Source organism: Panicum virgatum, chromosome 2N, assembly GCF_016808335.1.
Source record: "Panicum virgatum strain AP13 chromosome 2N, P.virgatum_v5, whole genome shotgun sequence".
Lineage (NCBI taxonomy): Eukaryota > Viridiplantae > Streptophyta > Magnoliopsida > Poales > Poaceae > Panicum > Panicum virgatum.
The window spans coordinates 52,232,600-52,251,822 of NC_053146.1; the positions used below are offsets into that span (position 1 = coordinate 52,232,600).

The following is a 19,223-nucleotide window of genomic DNA, read 5'->3' on the forward strand; positions in this document are numbered from 1 at the left end:
TCATGCACGGCGCTCGCGTTCCTTTTTGCAATCCCCTCACATCTTTTTTCAGAAGGGAATGGCCCGCGTATGTACTCTGCTGCCACTGCCACCGGTGATAGCTGCTGCTTCGTGATTGATCTCCTAGCTTGTTGTCTGCACGGCTGTTCGTGCTGGAAAAAACGCCGATCGCCGTCTGATTCGACCATCATCATTCGGATCAGATCGGGAAGGGATGGGGTCGCCAGGCACGGTTTCTCTTTCTCTTGTCCGGCGCAATCAGTGTGCCATGTGTGCGGGAAAAGGTCGGAGAGAGAGTCGGAGAAGGAAAGCTCTGCACCTTTCAGTTTCAGCTATAGATGCACACTGACACTGTTCACTGCCATTTCAGTTTCAGCCGGGGAGATGGAGATGCATAACTAAAACGGCAGATGCGACGTCCTCCGAAAGTAGCTCGTCACCGCACTAATCGGCGCACTAACGAGTGTGGAGGGGTTCAGTAGTGATGCCAATGCCAATGCCCATCTAGCTAGCTGCTTGCTGGCCGGGTGACGCTTGGTCGACCGATTTACTTGGATTGGAAGTGATTTCTCGGCGGGGATAAGCGGCCGGCCGGGGTGGTTAAAGATGGCGAAGCGGTTGGAAGTGGGGGTGGTTACTGCCTTACCCGCGCGGGACGGGAAATGAAACAAACCGGTGACGCACTAGGTGGCGGCGGCGAGCCGGCGAGGCGAGGGTCGAACGTCAAGTGGTTAACCGTGCTCGACCGACCGAGGCCATGATGCCGGCCACTCGCCCGGAGCCGGAGGAGGAATCTTGTCGAGCAAAGCCCTCCCCCCTCCGTAGCGCCCACGCCAAGCAAAGCCCCCCCACCCCCACGCCTTTCCGCAAAAGCTCCCTCCTCCCCCCGTGCAGGTGCAATGCAACCAACAGTAGCTGCTGCTGCTGCTCCGCCTCGACTCTGACGGGGCACGACGCACGACCACGGGCATTTATCGCGACGCGCGAGGGCGGCGAGCGGTTGTCGGGTAACCCAGCACGGGGGGGCTGTACGCGCGCGGACGTGCGTCCGGGGGCGAGGCGGCGGCGCCGGCGGCGGGGAAGTCTTTGGGCGGCGATGATGTGCCGTGCTTGTGCGGCAGGGTGGCGCATGGGCAGAGGCCGTGCGCACGGGGCCACGGCGGGCGTCTGCTCGCCCCGTGCTAGATGCCAAGGATCGTTCAAAACAAAATGCCAAGCTTTTCAAAAAAAAAATGCCAAGGATAGTAGCAACAAGTCAAGGACATGTTCATCCCAGTGTGCAGTGCGTGTGCTCCTGGCGAGGTGTCGTCATGTGAGGGGCTAGGGAGAGTAGGGAGTGAGACAGTGAGTGATGACTGATGAGACTGCCTTCTTCAAGGCCTTGCAGCTCCTCTGTCCTCGGCTCCTCCGCAGACAACCGCGGCGGAGCGCGGCAAGTTCTCGGTGACGCGGCCAAGCCGGCCCACGGATGTGTTTTGGCCTGCCTGAAACGCTCTAGCCCACCCACGCAGTCGCGCGATCTGCAACTCAAATAAAACTGGGTTATTTTGATACGTGACATTACAATTCTTCAATTTTGGAGATCTGTCATTACTATTTATGTATTTGGACTCACGCCATTACAATTCTCCTTCTACTAAAGATATGCCACTGTGTACACATCCGATACACTCGGGCCCACGTGCAGCGTATGTATAGAAGCATTGTCTCCGTATTTACAAAAATGCCACCACCATCTCTCTCGCTTACAGCATGGGCCCATACGTCATATTCTTCTTCTTCCTCCTCCCTTCCTTGTTACGGTCTCGCCGGGCACATCAGCTCCGCCGCCTGGATCTCGCAGCTGCACGTGGATCTCGCCTCCGCGCGGGCCTCCTGCTCGCCGCCGGAGAGGAGAATCGGCCAGCGAGGAGGCGCGGAGGTGGAGGCGCCACCGCAAGCCGCTAGGACGCCGCGCCATGGCCGCCGCCGCCGCGCAATGGGGTGGAGGTAGAAGGTGTGGCTCCTCGGCCGCAGAGGAGCAGCTCGTCGTTGCGGTTGCCAGAGCCGCATGTGTCGCAGAGGACGACGTCGTAGATGGCCTCGCGCGCGCGGGCGGCGGGGGTGGTGCGTCGACGGGGCGCGAGCGGTGCGTGACGTCGTCCATGGAGCAGAAGCGACGCGGCGTCGGGGGCTCCGTGGGCGACGCCGCCGTGCGCTTCCATCGCAGCTTTGGCGAGCTCGTCGACGGCGGCGCGTTGCGGCCCATGGCGGCGGAGGGGAGGGGTGGGGTGCAAGGGGAGGTGCGGGCTCCGTCCACAGCCACGCCGGGGCTCGCACAGGCTGCTGCGCCAGGCTCCGGCTCGCCGCGCGCTGCGCCTCCGCTTCGTCCATGGGCGTCGTGGCCGCCTCGGCCAGGAGCGGCGAGCGGAGGCCGGCGAGCCCGGCCACAAGGAGCGGGACGGCGCGGAGGCTGAGTCGGCCAAGCGCGAGCCGCTCCAGCGAGCTCCTGGCGACCGGAGGAGGTGCTGGCGGCGACCGGAGTAGGGAGATGCGGAGGAGGAGCGGCAGGGGCCGAGGACCAGAGGAGGATGGAGATACGGAGGAGGAGCGGCGGCGACCGAGGACCAGAGGAGGAGGAGGGAGATGGGAGGAGGAGCGGCGGCGTACGAGCTTCTCCACGCCGCGGTGCACAGACAAGGAAGGGAGGAGGAAGAAGAAGAATCTGACGTATGGGCCCATGCTATAAGCGAGAGAGATGGTGGTGGCATTTTTGTAAATACGGAGACAACGCTTCTATACATACGCTGCACGTGGGCCCGAGTGTATCGGATGTGTACATAGTGACATATCTTCAGTAGAAGGAGAATTGTAATGGCCTGAGTCCAAATACATGAATAGTAATGGCAGATCTCCAAACTTGAAGAATTGTAATGGCACGGATCAAAATAACCCAATAAACTAGGCTAACATAAGAGCACCTCCAACAGTCTGCCAAATCAGATTGGCATCTTTGAGTTTTGACAAAAATAACAAAAAATACCTCTCCAATAGTTTGACAAAGGACTTGACATTTTTTGGCAACTTGAAAAAAAACTACCTCGAGCGTGCAAATATACGCGAGTGTTTAGTTTCCAAACTTTTTTGCACAGTATCCATCATATCGAGTTTTCGAACACATGAATGGAGTATTAAATACAATTAAAAAAATAATTAATTACACAGTCTAGCTGATTCATATGAGATGAATCTAATGATGTTAAGACCATCTCCAAGAGTTTACCAAATTTTACTTGGCAAATCTTGTGTTTTGCCAACTTCTAAAAAGATATGCCAAGTAAAAAAAGAGTCCATCTCCAATAGTTTGGCATAATTCACTTGCCAAACCCAGATATAACTTACATCAGGAACCTGAGAGTGAAACAAAATTATGTTTATGCCCTTTCATCTCATGAAAACTTACATAAGGAACCCTGAGACAGAAACAAAATTATTTTTATGTCCTTCCACCTCTTCTGATACGGACGGATGCGCCGCGGATACGAGCGCGCATATATATGCGCGCGGAGGCTCTTTTTCCGAACTTGGCATAAATGGCAACTTGGGATGTGAAACTGTTGGAGAAGATTTTTTCTGTTTTTGCCAAAAAAAAATAAAAATGGCAACTTGGGATGGGGAACTGTTGGAGAAGGTTTTTTCTATTTTTGCCAAAAAAATAAGAATGACAACCTGGGATGGGGAACACTTGGAGATGCTCTTAATTAATCCATGATTGGACATCAATTGTCAGGTAACAACGAAATGTGCAAGAGTATTCAAATCCAAACTTTTTCACTAACTAAATACCCCCTTAGAATCCACCTTCTCTAAAGCCATAGCTCGCAATGAAGCAGTTTCTTTAGCGCTAGGGTTTTTCTTGAGGGGCTAAAGTTGAGTGCTAAACTTTAGCACCTATTAGCATTTTATATTTTTGCTAATTTTTTGATCTTGGCTAAACTTTAGCCCATCCTATTAACACTCCTGTTTAGATATATCAATACTAAAGTATATCACTTTCACCCATTAGCACTTAGATGCAAAACAGAACTCTAAACATGGGTGTGCAGAAATATGTCAGAGCTTCATACTGCTTGGAAGTGATTGTCAACATTCATTAGCAGAACTTGTATGCATACTCCATTACTCCTCGATCCTAAGGGAGATTAAAGCAAGGAGTGGTTTGTTTCAAGAAGTAAATTTCAAGCATGAGAAGCTCTAATAGTGAGGCACATGTAGGGGTGGTAATGGGCCATGGCCCTAGTGGCCTCCTCACAGCCTAACAAAGCCTTTAAATTTTTTAGTTCAAAATTGTATAAAATTAGAGCCCGGTCCTTTTAGAATCCGGCCCTTAGATTTTCTAGTTTAAAATGTTGGACCCTTTACCACCCCTAGGCACATGTTCATGTTCTTGATGAAAGTGTTTAACCTCGAGTGTCCAGAAATGATGCATGTACCTCAAAATATTATCAAGTAAATAAAAGCCTACTTTCCTCTGAGAAACAAACAAACAAACACAAGCATGGCAAATTGGCAAGCGAACTTCCACCTCCCGTTTCTGATTCTGAAGTGAGCACCGAGCAACCGAGCAAAGTCTCCGCTGTTACAGCCGAAGTCCGAGTAAGAAGTGAGGGAACATCTATGGTGGCCAGAAGCACGTCCCCTCCCCTAGCTCCCAACCAAACCCGTCTAAACTAGGATTACACAAAATCAGGAATCACATGTTTCTATCCCACTCCGTTCTCCCAGGCAGTCAGTCAGGAGCCCAACGAGCTGCGGAACTTGCAGGATCCATGGCCTGAAACAACACAAGGGGGAAAAAAGTCATCAACGAGCCGTGAACCGTGGTAACTAATGCTATGGCCTATATGTCAAAACATTATATAGTTACTTGAGCAAGCAGGAACAAAGGAATGTAATTAAGGTGAGCTTCTGGCACTATCATCGTCTTGTCAGTATTGTACTGTTCAGAGATGGCAATGTAAGCGCACTGACATTTTTTTTGAATGAGCATAAGCGCACTGGTATTTTTTTTAATAGATGATCGCAGCATGCATTTTCTCCAAAAAGCAATTCCATGAAGAACTTGATTTGGTGATCAAAGTAGCACCGACTGAAACCCTCTTTTACCAATTCAAGCAACCAAGCTAGGAGAGGAACCAAAGAACTGAAGAATGAGATGCACAAGCAAGCAATCAAGGATGTGGCTAGATCTGATGGGAAACCTTGCATAGACCTCTCGCGTAAGGCTGTCTATGTAGAGAATGCTGGTGCAAATACAAGTCACAACAATTTCAGTTTACTAAATGCCTATTACAGGTATGCGCAGCATCAACGACATTGAAATCAGTATAAACACTGCTCGACTGCAGCTTCTTTTTTAAAAAATCAAGCATATTGTTCCCATAAGATTTCTTTTTAACAAAGACACTGTACTCAGTTCCACTAAATCTGCAAAAGCTAACATACACGCAGAAGTTCTTTATGCATTCGCCTACTACCAGCTGGTCAAATGCATCAATTACCAGATAAGTAGGTAATAAGAAACTCATATAGGGAGTAGCAGGTTGTACGTGCAGGCTTGGAGTTACTGACTTCACCGCAACAATCCAAAGATCATGTGAAATGTGCAGTTGGGCTTTCATCCAGTCGTAAATGGGCCACAAATGACTAGTCATGCCCTACCATATCACTGCAAAGTACAGTTACTATGGAGTTATGGGCCTTATGGCAGCAAGAGCTATCTGCATTATTACTGCATCAGTCTCTTAGACCAAATGCAAATGCAAGCCTGCAACCTGATCATTTTGGCCCACTCAAAAAAAAAACTGATCATTTTGGCGCATCTTTTCACAGCGAGCCCAGCAACAGACTGACACCATAAATGTAGACAGTGGCATTGTGGGAATCTCTATAGAATCCTAAGAAAGACCTCTGTTGTAATATAAAATTATAAATAATGCCTTTCAGGTAAATCTGATAGCCACATCATCTCATTGGCTTGAATACGCACATATGCAGTGCTATGCTAGAGAATAGCTCTTCAGTTTTACTTCTAGGATAGGGAAAAGTCCGCTTTACACCCTTGGATATGACTCGCAATATAGACAACAATAGCAAAGTGGTCAAATTTACAATTTGGTCCACTTTAGGAGCCTTCCTATTATGTTAAATGATTTCAGGTACCACATACTCCTAATTAAATCCTACAAGGAAAACTATTTTCACATACTTTTCATCCCATTTCAAATATGAAACTTGTCAGCAAACAATGGCCTTTCTGCATATGTTCAAAAAATATTCAGGGTAGTATTTGATCAACCGGATTGCTACTATTTGACGCATGACCTCATCGTCCACATTTTGTGAAAATTGATATCTGTTATGATCCTATCCCTCAAGTGTCAATTGTCAAGTGGCTGGTGCAACTCATTTTGACAGATGGAATGAGCATCTCAATGACAGTACATTACCAGTTATAATCATATACTATACTAGTAATATTAATAGAATCGATCAACATGAGCAACACAAAGTTGGAAGTTTCCACGCAAGATGCAAACTTCTTGGGATCAGTAAGCATGTGCAAAGATCTACACAAGAAATATTTTAGATTGATCTAAACAAGCTTACTTCACTGGATGGGCCGCAAATCATTCATAAAAAATGCAGTTATTTAATGTTTTTCGGCTCTCCTGGTTGACAAGGGGCAATAGCCTCCAGAGATTTGATCCTCTCGATATTCCAATATAATCCTTGCGAAGACCCAAGACTATCTGATCTGATGACACTAATCATCATAAAAGACACTAGAGGTTAGAGTTGACCTGGTACTGTACTGTATCCAAGATGCTCACAATATTCATTACTCCTCTACTCACATTTGGTGAAATGTTCCATCAACTTTTCTCCAAAACTTTTTAGATCAGCCTAGTTACTTGAATGAATTACAGATGACCAATCAAGAACTAACCACTCCAAACAAGTACGAAATGGTCTGTAATTTCAGAGGAGCTGAAGGGGGGGGGGGGGGGGGGGGGGGCGTACTTGGGTCTTCGATAGTCTGCTCCGCGAGGTTGTTGAAGTAGCACGTCGCTCCAATCTTCCTGAACTGCTGCCAGTACGAATTGAACGCGTAGCTGGCGTGAGCCACCGTCGTGTTCGGCAGGTAGCACTGCTTCCCGGGTTGAATGGCGTCGCAGGTCCCATTTCCTTGCCCGCACGCGTAGGATAGCGCGTTCCCCACCGCCGTCTCGTTCCGCTTCTTGCTGGCGGCGGCCGACACGACGCACCATATTGGCCCCTTGTACGGTGTGTTGTTCTCCGGCGCCGGCAGTGGCGGGTACGACCACAGCGGCCGCCGACCGGTGAGGTCGATCTCGTAGACTGCCGTACCGTTGGCGTAGTACAGACCCCAATGCCGCTCGGTGCCGGGCCCGCCCTTGAGGTCCTCGTTGTAGAGAGAGAACACGAACACCGGCATCTTCGCTCCCGGCCGGAGCGGCGTGCCAGGGTTCTTGGCCATCCGTGCCGCGAGATTCCTGTTGTAGATGGCGGCATTGTGGACGTTGCCGCCAATCTGGTCGAAGTCGCAGCCGTTGGGCCACCCAGTCTCCGCGACGGCTAGCTTGACGCCGCCGTACCCGAGCTTCGCCATCGCTATGGCCACCGCGTCAAGCATTTCGTCGAGCATGTTGGTGTATGTCAGCCCGGTGCCCGGGTCAACGTAGCGGGTGCGTCCGCCCTGGAAGAGCGCGTAGTCGAGCGAGACGGTGAGGTTGTTGCCCGCCCAGACGAAGTAGGGGTAGGCGTCGACGAAGTAGTAGGAGTTGGTCCCGTTCAGGAAGTGCAGCAGCGGGCGCACGACGGACTCGGCGATGTCGGGGCGGAAGGCCGCGGCGGACGGCGGGCGCGGGAAGGCGCCGTCGGCGAGAGCGTCCATGGCGAGCGTGGTGCCGATCTTGACGCTGCTGATGCCCCGCTTGCGGAGGCTGAGGTGGATGTTCTCCATCGCCGGGACGAGGCGCGTCCAGGTGGAGTTGACGATGGAGTAGTCGGAGAGGATCTCGTTCCCCACAAGCAGGAACTTGACCCGCGTCGCCGGGTAGTACGGGACCAGGTTGTCGGCGACCCAGCGGCCCGCGGCGGCGGGCGAGGCGGCGATGTCCGGGATGATCTCGTTGGGCACCATGATGGAGACGGGCCAGCGCGTGCCCGCCAGCGCGCGGAGCACGCCCGGGTTGGCGTCGTAGATCTTGACGGACCCGGCGCCCGCCGCGCGGAGCAGCTCCACGGACCGCCGCGGCGAGGGGATGTCGTCCGCCACCCGGCCGTAGTTGACGCCGAGCCCGTGGCCGCCGGCGCTCGCCCCGTGCGCCGCTGCCACTGCAAGGGGAAAAAACAAGAAAAACACGAGCTTTAAGCTCTGCTCGGTTCGCCGTAGCTCAAGCCTTCCGCCGGCGAGACGACATGGCGGCGGAGGACAGAGGTGGCTCGCGTCGCGCGCGCTTACTGTGGACGGAGAAGGCGGTGCAGAGCAGCAGGAGGAGAGCCCGGAGCGGCGGGGCGGCGGCCATGGATGCTGCCACGGCTCCCTCTGGCGTCTGCTCTGTTGGAGGCTGCCTGGCGTTGGTGTTCTCGCCTTCTCGGAGCCCGGGTCAACCGTTGCTGTCTCGGGGATGGGAAGCGGCGTCCTCTCGTAGAAGAGCGGTTGTGGCGCCGTTTCGTTTGCAGCGTAAAGTGAAAGTTTGACCACTAATTACGAGGCAGTTTACAAAATCAACTTCAGAATCCTGCGCTAGTGATTTGAAGAATCTAATAATGTCTTTGATCGCACGATTAGAGAATGGTTACTGTAGTTTAACTGTAGCGAATCAGCAATTAATTAACGTTATTAGATTCGTCACGAAAAATTACACTCATCAATAAAAAAATTTTACAAATAGACTTCATTCAGTCCCAGGGCCGTATCTAGGCCCGTGCGAGCTGTGCGACCGCACAGGGTCCCCAAATTTTAGGGGCCCCAAAATATAACGAGTATACTAGTTATAGTTATATAGCAAATTTTGTTTTAGTTATATTTTGATCCAATACGAAGTAAATTGTAGCCCAAATATGTCATAGAAGAGGAAATATGCCGCTTGATCATTGTCTTTCAATCAAATCTGCAAATCGCAGTGCAATCTTTTTCGCTTCCACTATAACCGCTCGCCAGGCACGGCACAAGTCACGTCTGCACTTCCACCTTCCGGATTTCACTGGGCACTCGCAGGCGCAACGATGGTACTAGGGTCCAGTTCATAGTTTCGCACAGGGCCTTCGAATTTGCCGGTACGGCCCTGTTCAGTCCTTCATACGGAAAAGATTCTCTTCTAGCGCTAGGATCGTCCTGCGGTTGCCTTTCCTCTACTAGCTTTGGGTGAAGTTGCCTTTGCAAATCGCGAGTATACGTTTCTGCAAAGCGCGCGGTTCATGTTGTTTCAGGCTGGAGGCTTTTTCTTTTTTGAAAGAAATTCAGGCTGGAGGCTTTTTCTTTTTTGAAAGAAATTCAGGCTGGAGGCATGCTGTTAGCAGTGAGGTGAAAGGCCGATTCGCTTCAAAGTGCTGCACATGAACCAGTGCAGACATGGTACGTTCCCCGGCCACCGTCGTGAAGGGCACTTTTCCCCTTGCTTTGGTGTGCTCAGAGCTAGCCCTGCCCTGGGCATTCCGTTAGAACCGAACCGATCGGTTCGGTTTCTCGGTTCCCACAGAAGTTCGGTTCCAAGAAAATAAGAACCGATCGGTTCTTTTCATAGTCAGGAACCGAGCAATTTCGGTTTCGGTTAGTTCGGTTCGGTTATGATTCTATCCGAAGGAACCGAGACCATCTCTCAACACAGTCCACAAAATCAAAAAAAAATAAAAAAAACCCGGGCGGAGGGATCGCTGCGGCGCCGCCGAGCCGTGCAGGAGCTCGCCGCGCGCCTGCCGAGGTAGGCGCTGCCACGGTGCTGCCGAGTCGCACACCTCGAGAGGTGTCCGCCGTCGCGCCCGCTCTGGCCGGCGGGGTGTGTGCCGCCGCCCCTCACCCGAGCGCCGGGAGAAGGGTGGAGGATGAAGCGGTGGCGGCCAGGCGGGAGCTGGACGCGGGTGCCGGATCCAGGCGGGGATCGACGGGCGGTGGCGGCCTGGTGGAGAGGCGGGGCTGGAGCCGGACGTGGCGACGAGGCCTCGTGGAGGACGAAGCGCTGGCGGTCGGCCGGGCAGGCATTGGGCGGAGCTGGCGGCGGGGGCGGAGGTGCGGTCCGCGGCTCCGTGCGGACGCCTGACGGGATGGGGGTCGGCGGGGATGCCGGGACCGTGCGTCTCTTCCTGGATGATTTCGCCTCTTGGGTCGGGGAGAGAAACTTGTCCTCAAAAAGTCAGACCTTGTTTAGATCACTTTGTATTTTATATTTTTATATTTAAAAAAATCTCAACATTTAAAGTATTAAATATAGACTAATCATAAAACTAATTACAGACCTCGTCTGTAAATTACGGGACGAATCTAATAAGCCTAATTAATATATCATTAGAGCATGTTTACTGTAGTATTACTGTAGCAATTTAGTGTCTAATCACGTCTTAATTAGACTCATTAGATTCGTCACACGATTTACAGTCTATTTGTGTAATGCGATTTATTTTTTTGATTACATTTAGTATACCATACAAACGATTTATAAAAATTTTGCATTTTGTTTTTATGCATCTAAACAGGGCCTCAAAATTCTGGGTCGGGGAGAAGCCGAATTCTCCAATCGCCTGCGCTGCGCAAGCCGCAGCCGGGTACCATGCGATACTGCCATAGACGGGACTTCCCCAGTCTACTGCTGTGTGGACTGTGAAGTTTCCATCGCCCCCTGCCCTTTTTCGCTTTGCAGAAAGCGAGGAATGTTTGGATCTTGGTACCTTTTTCCGGTCCACGTCAGCCGCCACCGAGCTCGCGGTCTGCGCGCACGTCGCCGGGAACGAGCGTCACGAGACGTCACGGCGGGATGAGAATGAAATGGGAGGAGGAGCCTGGGGAGGAGAGAAGAGAGGAGCCGAGCCGCGCCGCGCCGGCGAGAACGTCACCACCGATTTTTAGGCGACAAAACCGCCCCGGTGTTCGGTGGCGCGTCACTACCAGACGGCAGCGTTGACGAACCGGCCTGCCCGCACACTCCGCCGCACGCCGCGAGCCGTCGCGACTCGCGTCAATCGCTTGTCCCTTTTTTTCCCGAGCTCCATGAGGGAAGGACAGTGGACAGACCAGCGGAACAGCGCATCAATGTGAAAGCTAAAGAGATTCGCTCCAAGTCTCACAGGTTGACCGGAAACTTCCGTTCCTATGTGGCTGAGGTCGTTGCTGAGGGCTTGATCAATTTCTAGTTCCACACCTCACCTGGAGAGCCCGTGCCGAACTTGACAAAGTCAGGCAGCTCCTCGACATGGTGACCTTGCAACAGGCCGACGATCGCCGAACCTCACCGCTTGCTGCAGCAGACAACGTCCTCCGGGCTGGTCCTGTGTATCGCCTTGTCATGACAACTCTGGGTGCCCCAACCAGCCCCTTCTCCACTTTTGTCTGGGAAAACAAGACACCGCCGCGAGTTCAATTCTTCATCTGGCTCTTGGTGCAAGAACGAATTCAGTGCAGGGCCAACTTGGTGGTGAAAAATGTGATTGATTCAGCCACTTTGTGCTCTCTGCCAAGCCGCGGATGAAGACTGCAATCACCTCCTCTTCTCCTGTCCTTTTGCAGCAAAAGTATGGTAAAACGTCGGCTTTCGGATTGACGAGGCTGAGGTCTCCACTCTATGGTCAATCCAGCGGCCGGGCGGGATACCGGCGAAACACTACCACACCCTGCTCCACCTCCTCTGCTGGCACATCTGGAAGCATAGGAACGATGTGGTGTTCAACAGTTTGCCTGCCTCGCACGCTCGACTGTGGCAGGCCTGTAAGGAAGACGCACGGCTGTGGAGCCAACGCTGGCCAGCTGTCGATCGTGTCATTGCTGATTCCTGGTGCTCACGGTTTCCCATTATGTAAACCCTTTTGTAAATCTAGCCTTCCCCTCAAAAATTGTTGAAATTCCAGTTTTTGTAATGGCTTTGGCTGCCAAACAGCCCCTGAAATGAATATTAATAAGGTGGGGATGCTCTCCTCCGTCGACCCTAAAAAAAAACTCCCGTTCATCGAATCACGATCAGGTGAACACCGGAGGTCGCCGCCAGCGGGCGGAGCCGGGACTTGTCTCCGCCTCCTTCCGCAAGGCAGCAGCAGCAGCATGAGGAGCTCCTAGCCTGCGGCCGTCCGTGGCCACAAGCCCCGCGGACCGAGCCCGCGCGCGCTTCCACCACGGCACCCGGGAGCCGGCAGCGCACCGCGCCCGTGCGGCGCGGAGCCAGGCCACGTCCCTCCCGCCGCGTCGGTCAAACTGCGCTGCTGCTCTCGCTCCTGCTGGTGCTGGCCCTCCCTGGCGACCTATATGAACAGCAGGCGCGCGCACGGTGACTCCTCACCAGCCACCAACTCGTGCCAGCGCCGCCGGCGAGCTAGCGGCGGCCATGGCAGCGCCATCCGGCACGATGCGCGCCGTGCTGTACGACAGATACGGCGGCGGAGCACAGGGCCTCAAGGTACATTTCTTTACGAACCGAACCTGACGTGGATGCACGATCTAGCTCAGGTGTGGGCGCGTTTAGTTCACCATCCAAAAATTTTTGGATGTCAAATCACCACTTGACCGGATGTCGGGAGGACTTTTCGGACACTAATTAAAAAACTAATTTCAGAACTCACTTGGAAACCACGAGACGAATCTTTTGAGGTATTTGACGCGTCATTAGCACATGTGGGTTACTGTAGCACTTATGGCTAATCATGCACTAATTAGGCTTAAAAGATTCGTCTCGTCATGTACATCCAAACTGTGTAATTAGTTTTGTTATTTAATTATATTTAGTGCTTCATACATGTGTTTAAATGGGAGGTGAAAATTTTTGGGTGAAAATTTTTGGGAACTAAACGCGCCCTGTGTCTCCGAATCCATTGACCGTGTTCTGCATGCCGAGTTCCCCTTCCAGCACGCGGAGGTGCCGATCCCGTCGCCGAGCAAGGGCGAGGTGCTCATCAGGATGGAGGCGACCAGCGTCAACCAGGTCGACTGGAGGTTCCAGAAGGGCGTCGCCTGGCCCGTCATGCCGAGGAAGTTCCCGTTCATCTCAGGTAACACACGCGTGGCGCTTGGGCAGCGGGTGACCACTTCGATTTCGATCGCCGGCGGCTGTTCGACGGGCGTGGTCGAGTGGCTTCGAAGTTCAGAGTTGCTGGAAACCTAACTCGCTGACGCGTGCTGGAACAGGTTTCGATCTAGCCGGGGAAGTCGTGGAGGTGGGCGCTGGGGTGAGCGAATTCAAACCGGGGGACAAGGTCGTAGCCATCAACTTCCCGGTAAGATTGCGAGATGCTTGATTGCAACTTGCAGCGATTCGCTTACAAGGCTTGATCTTTTTTCTCACCAATTGTTTGAGCTGCTAGTTAAGTTCCAAATCCAAGTACTAATGCACGATCAACGGCACCGGCAGGGCGGCGGCGGGCTCGCGGAGTACGCCGTGGCGTCGGCCTCCCTGACGGCGTCAAGGCCGCCGGAGGTGTCCGCGGCCCAAGGCGTCTGCATCCCGATCGCCGCGGTCACCGCGCTCCGGGCCCTGCAGAGAGCCGGGGTCAGCTTGGACCCCGACGCCGGCGACGGCACCGGCCGCAGGATGAACGTGCTGGTCACCGCGGCGTCCGGCGGCGTCGGCCACTTCGCCGTGCAGCTGGCCAGGCTGGGCGGCCACAACGTCACGGCCACGTGCGGCGCGCGCAACCTGGGCCTCGTCAGGGAGCTCGGCGCCGACGAGGCGCTGGACTACGGGACCCCCGAGGGCGCCGCGCTGCGGAGCCCCTCCGGGAGGAAGTACGACGCGGTGGTGCACTGCGCGGCGGCGGCGGTCCCGTGGTCCGTGTTCCGGCCGGCGCTCGGCGCCGCGGGCACGGTCGTGGACATCACGCCCGGGTTCGTGGCCGGCGCCACCGCGGTCCTCCAGAAGCTGACCTTCTCCAGGAAGAGGCTGGTGCCGCTCCTGGTGACGCCCAGGAAGGATGAGATGGAGCTGCTGGTGGGCATGGTGAAGCAGGGGAGGCTCACGGCGGTGATCGACTCCAGGTATCCGTTGAGCAGGGCGCAGGAGGGCTGGGCCAATAGCATGAGCGACCACGCCACCGGCAAGGTCGTCGTGGAAATGGGAGGCCCGGAGTGAGGACGGGCTGTATATGTACTCATATTTTAGAAGTACTGATGTCGCGTGATATACACTGACACAGTAATACCATTGTCAAATGTCATGGGACCAAAACTCAAAAAGATTGTCGTACGCATTTGTTTTGAAGGCAAGCCAACAACCGACGATAATTTCACAAACGTTAATTCCAAAAGAAGACAAATTTGTTTGTACAGTCACATGTTCTGAGTAAATTTACAGAACTGGGTAGCCACATTTTAGCTTCTGAAGCACTATCATAAAACAGCAATTTCGACCATGCTTATACTCTGTAGTATAATTTTCCAATCCTATTATCAAAATTCTTAAGCTGGAATTAAATTGAAATCTATAACCGGGTATGAAACTTGTCTCATCTATCTTATGCTACATTAATAGACACATTAGTTTGTCACAATATAATAAGTGTGCAACGCTAATAGAGGTTCTAAATAAGCGGCAGGAGCCAGACAAAATAACAGCTAGGGTCTGCTGCTTACACGGTTAAAGCAGCAACCACCGGCAAAGGAAAAGCCAAATGACAGGATGGATCACGCAGTTTGTAAATCTGCCTTTGCTCCTTCACCACGACAACCGAATCACCACCAGGGAGTAGCTGCGGTGAACAATGCGAGCTTTGTCCAGCTTGGCCTCTGGGCCTGGATCAACAGACCGAATGTCGAAAGAGGAGAATCTACCAATCCCCATGGCGCACAAGAGCTGCCCCGGCACAATGCCCTTCGATTCCACCGGCAGCTCAATGATGGAGATGGACAGCTCCGTCCTCCCCGTGGGCTTGGTGGTTCCCTGCCCTGCCGGGAAAACCTCTATGCGGTATACTGCAGCGGCGCCGCCGCTTGCTCTGGAGCAGGCGACGAAGCGGTGGCCGCCAAGGGGCACGGCCTGGCCGGCGAACGGCAGGTTCCTGCCGTCCACCATCTCCCACTTCCTGGCGTCCACATCGAAAGCGCAGGTGCCCCTGTCTTGCTGCACGGAGAGCAGGATGTGGGAGCCGACCAGGGCGTAGGCCGCGACGCGGACCTCCGGCGGGTCGCGGTACTCCAGCGGGTTGAGGCGGCACGGGAAGAAGGGCGGCGGTGGGAGGGAGCGACATCCGGCGGTCTTATCCAGGTCAAAGCTGAAGAACCAGGGCATGAAGTCCGCCCCCAAGAAGACGGAGGGGCTGCGGGAGAGCGCGAACAGTTTGCTGCCGTGCGGGATCAGGATGGGGTGCGCCAGCCGCCAGTCGAGGAGGGGAGACCATTGGACCTCCTTGGAGGTCACGGGGTTGTCGATGAGGTTCATGTCCTGTCCGTGGCCCGTACCGCATCCGCACCGCGGCAAAGAACATACCGCGCCTGCCGTGGAGCAGGCGGCGGGGCGTGGCGCCGGTGGCGACCTGGAGGATGGAGTGGGTGGGTTCCTCGACTCCATGCTCCACCACCAAGTACACCGGCTGCTTCGCGGCGGCAGCCTCGCCAGGTGACCTGGAAGTAGCTTTCTTCTTCTTCCCTCGGCGAACGCGAGTAAGCCGAGCTCGAGCTCTCGCCGCCGCCACGACGTCCTTGTCCTTGCTCCTCTTGCTGCCTGGCGTCGGCGTCGGCGTCGGGGTCGGCATCTCCTCTGTGGAAAACTGGAAATCGGATCCTTGAGTTGCCTTCTTACCTTTCGTTTCCACAAAGATAATGGACCAGAAATAACATGGGCCGAGCCCATACCCATTATGTAACGTCCGAGGCCCATATAGTAAAATGGGCCGATGAAAGCGTGCCCAGGTGCCCTTCCGTTCTTCAGAGAATCGGAATCAAAAGGCGAACCACAACTCCGTTCTTACCGCACCAACCCTTAATCAACTTGCACGGCGGCGGACGGAGATGCCACGCCGGGGCAACAAGCGGAAGTTGAGGGAGACGGCCGTGGATCCAGCCCCCTCCGAGATCGTCCGTAGCAGCAGCAACGATAAGGAGTCTTCGTCCGTGTACCTGGTGGTAGGCCATGAAATCTGTCTCCCGTCCTACTCCGTGTACAAGGTCCAGGTAAATCCCTTCCCTGATGGCGGCGGCGTCACTCCGAGGCGCATTCGGCGCCGGCTAAAACCCATCGCCAGCCTCTACTCCAAGCACAGGATGTCTTTCGTCCCCTATCAATCGAGGTTCGGCCCGTGGATCGTCGCGCTTTTTTTATATTTTTTAAAAATAAAAATTTCAAAAATATATGTCTGTTTTGAAATATTTCAAAAATATCCCCCGGTTGCCCTCCATAGGGCGACAGGCCCTAAGCGTATTTTTTCTTCAAATTCGCAACGAGGTCCTGGCAAAAAAAAAGGGGCATGTCGCCCCCCGGGCGACAGGGGCCTGTCGCCCACCCCAGGGGCGACAGGGTCCCCTTTGCCCTATATAAGTCATGGCCGCTATATGCCGCCATCCCCTTTGTCATTTGAGCCTAAAAATTCAGGAAAAAAGAGAGGGGTGAGGAGAAGAAAAGCGGCGAAGCTCTGCCGAATTGCGTACTTGTGATCTACCGGTAACTTCCGTATGAATCCATTGATATTGTATAAAAATTTAATTTAATTAGCGGATTAGCTGAATTAGATTTGGTGCTTTAGAACACTCGTTTAGTATTACAATTTCAGTACTATTACAGACTTGTTTTTAAATTAATTATGAATTAGAATAGAATTATGAAAGTACCTTATTGATATTGCAGCATAAGGCAATGGTTGCCTCCAATTGTGGAGGATTTTCATGGACCGAAGAAAAATCTAGTATAATACTTGATATCATGACCCATCTTGTTATCAGTAAGAAGTTGGATCCGTTAGCGGATGGTACGATAGAGATGGTGTTGTCCAAAGTAGTAGAGTTTAAAGATTTCACATTATTTCGAGGTATTACGACGCAAGATGTAAAGGGACACCTGCTAGAACGTCGGAAGATATACATGAGAGTATGTGAACTAGCGAATCATCCTAATATCATTGGATTCTTATAAAGTTCTTGTAAGATATGGATGCGGTCAGAGGTGTATGAGATGCACATTAAGGTAACTCTCATTCAGTTGTAATCTCGTCCGTCATTTCGAATCCATATTTATAAAACAGTAACATTGTTTTTTTAATTATATGTTAGGATTACCCCGAGGACACGGAGTTGATTAACAAAACGATACCAAATTTTCGTAAATTGGTATGTATCTTCGGTGGACTTATGCCGCAAACTAGACGAAGGAGGCAGATAAGATCTTCGGGTGATAGTACTTGGCCTGCGCAAGAACAGATGCCCGGAGGTTCGTCGAGTCATGCTTCACAGCTTCAACACCTCAACCACCAACTTGTGTTAACTGGGATGACGACATGGATGACTTCATGCCCCCCAAACCATGGCCTCCAACACATGATGTTCCTCCCCCTGTACATGAACCTAGAATCAGAAAGGAGGCAAAGGGAAAGGCAAGAGGTTCGTCAAGTCATGTTGCACCACCTGCAGCACAAACTTGTGTTAACTGGGATGACGACATGGATGACTTCATGCCCCCCAAACCATGGCCTCCAACACATGATGTTCCTCCCCCTGTACATGAACGTAGATCCAAAAAAGAGAGAAAGGGAAAGCCAAGAGGTTCGTCGAGCCATACTACACCACCTGCAGCATCACCATCTGTCAACTGGGATGACGACTCAGATGATTTCATGCCATGATCTATAACATATGATGTTCATCGGTTTAAGATGTATTCGCATTTAGTATTGTTAATGTTGTATTATGCTTGTATGTATGTCTCGTACCTAACTTGCATTCACTGGACATGTACATAATGTCGAGTTTGAATCGTACTTAGCCGTAATGGAGCATCGAAGTATAAACATGTCACTAGAATACTAAAAAGCACATATTTAATTAATATAACGATAAGAAATAAGAATTAAGAAATACATTACATAATGTGAACCATCAAATTTTACATCATAATACAACGATAATGAAACACACATCACACATGCAGTGGCATGGAAGAACCCGTTGCAAACTACGGTAAACAGATTCCGGACTAACCTAACATGCCTTAGGTAAATTAAAAAAAAACAGAACAAACACAATGATGCAGCATGTCACTACCACTAGGGTAGTCCTAGTAGCCGTACCCCCACGTAGCAAACTGCGTTATGCCTTCTCCGCAGTATCCACCCATTGCAGGTGGTGCAGGCGGTGGTGCCAGAGGCGCAGGGCCCTTCTTCTTGTGACAAGGACAGTTGCAGTAAGGAATAGTGCATGGTTCATCCTGCGAACCGGCAGCATTGCTGGTATCATCAACTTCGTCGTCTTTGTTACCCTCGCTCACTTCCTCATAATGGTTCATCTTGAATTCCAGATCAAAGATCTTTATCTGGAGGTACTCGATAAACTCCTGAACAGAATCAATTGGTGCAGGATCGACCCACCTAGTAAAACCACAGTTTTCTGGAGCATCGGAAGACTGCAAAATAAATTTCATGTAAGGTGTCTCATTGAAGATAAAGAAATGAAAGAACCGAGTATTACCCATGCGTGTGGACATTTAAAGAAACGCCAACCGCCATCCATCCCGTCGGTGCACATCTGCACTAAGCAGTCCTCACCATGTCTGCATTTTGGCCATAGTTCTCTACGGTTATCGTATTGTCGAAGAGGAGTTTCATTGGTAAATTCACTCTTGTGCTGTGGCGGAAACTCAAACACTGGTTCCGGAAAGGAATCAGGTCCAAGAGGCCCCTCCCATATTATGGGGTCTCCCTTTCTTCCACCTTTTCCTTTCCCAAAACCGTAGTAATTCTTCCCGCTAGACCCACCTCCAGACATTGGGCATACAATGACCTTTGGTGTTTAAGTGCTGCTGGGAGTTCACAAACTTCGGAGT

At 52.1% G+C, this 19,223-nt stretch overlaps 2 protein-coding genes and 1 pseudogene across 3 annotated transcripts; 1 reads left to right on the forward strand and 2 right to left on the reverse strand.

Moving 5' to 3' along the window:
• Positions 1-4,532: 4,532 nt before the first annotated feature.
• Positions 4,533-8,725, reverse strand: LOC120661154 (probable glucan endo-1,3-beta-glucosidase A6). 2 transcript variants are annotated; one of them, XM_039939880.1, is made up of 3 exons: positions 8,528-8,725; positions 7,156-8,400; positions 4,533-4,817 (listed from the first exon to the last, which is right to left on the reverse strand). In XM_039939880.1, the coding sequence occupies exons 1-3, from the start codon at positions 8,589-8,591 to the stop codon at positions 4,726-4,728; spliced, it is 1,401 nt and encodes a 466-aa protein (XP_039795814.1). In that variant the 5' UTR covers positions 8,592-8,725; the 3' UTR covers positions 4,533-4,725. The 2 variants fall into 2 exon arrangements, with proteins under 2 accessions (XP_039795814.1, XP_039795813.1); XM_039939879.1 differs by having other exon boundaries at positions 4,533-4,813; positions 7,063-8,400.
• Positions 8,726-12,258: 3,533 nt separating this feature from the next.
• On the forward strand, positions 12,259-14,524 carry LOC120661156 (chloroplast envelope quinone oxidoreductase homolog). Its single transcript, XM_039939881.1, has 4 exons — positions 12,259-12,665; positions 13,113-13,254; positions 13,391-13,479; positions 13,614-14,524. Exons 1-4 carry the CDS (start codon positions 12,594-12,596, stop codon positions 14,328-14,330), a joined length of 1,020 nt encoding a protein of 339 aa, XP_039795815.1. The 5' UTR covers positions 12,259-12,593; the 3' UTR covers positions 14,331-14,524.
• Positions 14,525-14,757: 233 nt separating this feature from the next.
• On the reverse strand, positions 14,758-15,966 carry LOC120661155 (annotated as a pseudogene).
• Between the last annotated feature and the right edge of the window lie 3,257 nt (positions 15,967-19,223).

What these genes read in the sequence shown, in the direction of transcription:
- LOC120661154 (XM_039939879.1), bottom strand. Translation starts at nt 8,591, where the DNA reads ATGGCCGCCGCCCCGCCGCTCCGGGCTCTCCTCCTGCTGCTCTGCACC. An exon ending in CACCGCCTTCTCCGTCCACA is followed by an intron (nt 8,401 to 8,527) that starts GTAAGCGCGCGC and finishes TTCCCCTTGCAG; the next exon opens with TGGCAGCGGCGCACGGGGCG. An exon ending in GCAGACTATCGAAGACCCAA is followed by an intron (nt 4,814 to 7,062) that starts GTACGCCCCCCC and finishes GTGTTGTTTCAG; the next exon opens with GCCATGGATCCTGCAAGTTC.
- LOC120661156 (XM_039939881.1), top strand. Translation starts at nt 12,594, where the DNA reads ATGGCAGCGCCATCCGGCACGATGCGCGCCGTGCTGTACGACAGATAC. An exon ending in GAAGTTCCCGTTCATCTCAG is followed by an intron (nt 13,255 to 13,390) that starts GTAACACACGCG and finishes GTGCTGGAACAG; the next exon opens with GTTTCGATCTAGCCGGGGAA. An exon ending in TCGTAGCCATCAACTTCCCG is followed by an intron (nt 13,480 to 13,613) that starts GTAAGATTGCGA and finishes CGGCACCGGCAG; the next exon opens with GGCGGCGGCGGGCTCGCGGA.